We start from the raw sequence: 3770 nt of genomic DNA on the forward strand, positions 1-3770 counted from the left end.
CAGTTTGTGCCCCCCCCTCCTGCCACTGTAGGAGCTACAGCGCAGTCGACAGCCCCTTTCAGCCTTGGGGGGCAGTCCACAGGTGAGGGCCAGTGCATGTCTAAGTGCCATCTGCAATTGAAGCACTTTTTAAATGTTTTTTGGCGAGTTTGCTGTTGAAAACAGAGGGAAAGATCTAGGAGTGGCGGGGAGGGGACTCTGCAGCATGTGCCTGGTCCACGCTGTGGACCACAGGGAGCCACTGTTCACCTCCCTCGCATCAGGAACATTGATGTGATCAGTTTCCCTGTAGTGAAAGGTTCATCTTTTTATTTTGCTACTTGTTCCAGGTCTAAACTTTGGGTCACTGACCTCAACAGCAGCCTCTAGTGCACCCACAGCATTGCTGACCAGTGCCACCAGCCAGGGACCCACTCTGTCCTTTGGAGCCAAACTTGGAGGTAGGAAGTGATTTTGGGAAACAATTAGCCAAGACTTTATGAATCTGCCATTCCTCTGGGAATAGTTTTCTAAGCTGGAGTCTTGAAATGGGCTAGGAGTGTTTGTGAATTTGAAGCGTTACAGTGAATTTGCGATGGCAACCTGTGATAGCTCATACAGCCATTGAACTTAGTATCCTGAATTTTTTTTATTGTGTCCCATGTGCCAAATTTTGTTTTGCCCTTGTTGCTGGAGCATAGTGGAAGGGAGCTGGAGTTTTAAAGGGTTCATTGGAAAAGGGATAGAGTTGAGGTAGTATAAGAGGGAGTTTAAAGAGTTTAAAGTTCTTACATCTGTAAAAACCTGGTGTAGATAGGGAGACTTATATCACATTCTGAGCATGACTGTACAAGGTGTCTGCTTTTTGTTGTAGTAACAACCACAGCCGCTACAACTGCCGCTACCACCACAACCTCCATTCTTGGTTCAACGGGGCCTACGTTGTTTGCATCTATAGTGAGTTCTTCGGCACCAATGTCATCTACCACCACAGGCCTCTCACGTGAGTCACAGATGTTATCAGCTGGGGGAATAAATGAACAGCCTGGTTGGTGCTACCTGCCAGTAGTGGAGCTGCAGATGCTGGGCTGATATGGGAGAATTCAAAAGACGAGCTCTTCTTGCTGTTTGTCACCTTCCCTCTGTGGGATTTCTGGCAAATTGTCTTCAGTGGTGAGGCATGGAGGGTTTTGTCCAAGCCAAAGCACGCTTTAGATTCAGAGTGGCCAAGCAGCACAGGGCAGCTTTAGCTCTATGAGAACTTTTGGTTTCTCTGTGTGCCTAGGATCCCCACAACTGAGCTTTCTAGTGGTACTTTTGCTGCCCTCCTCCATACCCCAGTGCCTTCGAGTCAGGTTATGTCTGCTTTTGACTCTTCACATTTCTTGTTCTGCAATTTATAGATGCCATATATACTAACTTAACAACTTGTATTTTTAGTAGCTCTACAATGCTTGCATTGCTACTCTGGTTCTGAAGCTGTCCTTATTTTTACTGATCGAAAAAGTTGTGAAGCTAGTAGTTGTTCTCTGTTTTATCAGGGTGTCTGAAACCTTATTCTTAGATGACAATAGGTGGGTTGTTTCCAGGCAAGTGAGATGTGACCAGCATGTTTCCTTTAGCATGTGCACTTGTATTGCTTTAGCAAGTAGGCTCGTGCAGAGGTTGCATGTTCTGCCTGCCAGTGACCAGTAGCCTTTGCTTATTTTAGCATTTGATAGCAGTTAAATGTTCCAGATAGGTGAAGAGAAATGACAGTAAGTTGTTACCTGGGTTGATAAAGTTTCCCGGGAGAATTGCAGACCATTCTGGCTATTTTATAGCTTCAGCCTGCCATTTTTCATGTTGTGCCTGGATGATACCTCAGCTGAAACAGTGATCCTGGTTAATACAAATAAGGACCAGACGGAGAAGGGTGAGCAGGCAGGGTAGAGCTTTTCAAAGAAGCACTGCACTTAAAAGGTTATGCAAACTTTTAATGTTGGCTTCTGTTTACAGTTGGTGTCCCTTCCACTGGAACAGCCAGTCTTGGGACGCTTGGGTTTGGACTAAAAGTTCCGGGAACAACAGCTGCTGCAACAAGCACTGCCACTGGTAAGAACTCGCTGCTGAAAGTAGCTGAAGGGAAGCAAGGCTTCCGGCTGTTACTGGTCAGATTTCAGTGTAATAACATGGACACTGCTCAGCCCTCCAGGCCTTTCTAAAACTTTGCTTCTGGAGTGACGGAAGAAGTTGAGCTGAGTGCCTAGAAGTGCTGTGTGAATGGCTGACAGTACTGTCTGACAGATGCTCTTAGCTTCCTGGGCACATAGAAATCTCAGCTTCTGCAAAGATGCTGAAGAGGAGCTGGGTGTGCTGATAGTTATTTGTTCTAATCTTAAACATCCAATACTTTTGTGTCAAGATGTGCTTCATTTCCACCTTGACAGATGTGGGACTTGCTTTTTGTTTTAGGGACCTATTTGTGCTCATGCAGCACTGCGCTTAGAAGTGTAAATCAGACATGTTCTCGATTTGTTCAACAGCAGATGTGTCTCCTTCTGCTGCTTGACCTGAGTCTCTTCTTTCAGGCACTACTTCTGCTTCTGGCTTTGCTTTGAATCTGAAGCCATTAACTATGACTGGTGCCCTGGGAGCTGTGACTACTACAGCTGCCACAACCCCAACAGCCACCACCAGGGGAGGGCGGTGCACCAGGTGAGTGCGTTGTTACAACTGATGACTTCCTGACTGGGGCAAGAGGCAGTGTTAATGCTGGTATCTGGTGGAGGCAGAGGAAAGGAGGGTTGTGATGTTGGTATTTTGGTTTTTGATCTTGTGTTTTGTACTGTCTCGCACTTCTCAGTGCACCTCCAGTGATGACTTATGCCCAGCTGGAGAGTTTGATAAACAAGTGGAGTCTGGAACTGGAAGACCAAGAGAAACACTTTCTCCATCAAGCTACACAAGTTAATGCCTGGGATCGGATGCTGATAGAGAATGGGGAGAAGGTAAGGTACATCTAGTGTAACCTGGTGGTGTTGAAGCTTGGGAATCCATTCTGTGAGTTAATTGTCTTCTGTTTCCAGATTACCTCATTACACAGAGAAGTAGAGAAAGTGAAGCTTGATCAGAAGAGGTAAGAAACTATGAGCTTTTGAAATTATGTAAAAAAGAAACAAAATCTTCTTGCGTTGTGGTATGTCAGATCTAGAATGTAAAGAAACCTCTAAGTGGAGTAGTTAACACTCTCTTTTCAGACTGGACCAGGAACTAGACTTCATTCTGTCACAGCAAAAAGAGCTTGAGGACTTGTTGACCCCTCTGGAGGAGTCTGTGAAGGAACAGAGTGGGACTATCTACTTGCAGCACGCAGACGAAGAACGGGAGAGGACGTAAGAGAAAAATCTGCTTGGAACATGTGCTGAGTGGGCTTATGTGGCGATGATCAGTCGTCAAGAAGTAGAGTTGGGATGCATGGCAATATTGAAGTATCTACAGGCTTTGTGAAGCGTGTAATCCTGTTTTATGCATGGCAACTTAGATTTTACGCATTAGAGAAAGAGGGGAGTTGTGTCTGGAAGCCCTTGAACCAGCCTGAAAAGCTCTTTGGATGTTGGTCTAATCAGCTGTCTGGGAAAGGGTTGCTAATTTTGGCCTAATCTCTGAAAATCGGTGATGACTGAGTGCCAGAAGTGATGAGAGCAGAATGTGCCAAGTGTGGCTCAGGAATCCTTGTAAGCCTTCAGTGTTGAATTGTAGCAGGGTAATGAAAGGCAATGTTTGTCTGGTTTGAGAGAGAGGAATCTTGA

General features: G+C 45.6%; 1 protein-coding gene across 1 annotated transcript in view; it reads left to right on the forward strand.

The window, feature by feature from the left end:
* The window catches only part of LOC104537371 (nuclear pore glycoprotein p62-like), a gene marked incomplete at both ends in the record, with an annotated part of 4562 nt that extends 1209 nt beyond the window's left edge, over positions 1-3353 (forward strand). The window contains 9 exon segments of the mRNA XM_010180226.1: positions 1-19; positions 21-82; positions 330-440; positions 854-982; positions 1978-2073; positions 2550-2676; positions 2825-2969; positions 3048-3097; positions 3219-3353. The exon segment at positions 1-19 is cut by the window's left edge and continues 308 nt beyond it. Coding sequence (XP_010178528.1) covers positions 1-19; positions 21-82; positions 330-440; positions 854-982; positions 1978-2073; positions 2550-2676; positions 2825-2969; positions 3048-3097; positions 3219-3353 — 874 coding nt within the window.
* Positions 3354-3770: the final 417 nt, after the last annotated feature.

Source organism: Mesitornis unicolor, unplaced genomic scaffold (genome assembly GCF_000695765.1).
Source record: "Mesitornis unicolor isolate BGI_N332 unplaced genomic scaffold, ASM69576v1 scaffold7260, whole genome shotgun sequence".
NCBI classification, from domain to species: Eukaryota; Metazoa; Chordata; class Aves; order Mesitornithiformes; family Mesitornithidae; genus Mesitornis; species Mesitornis unicolor.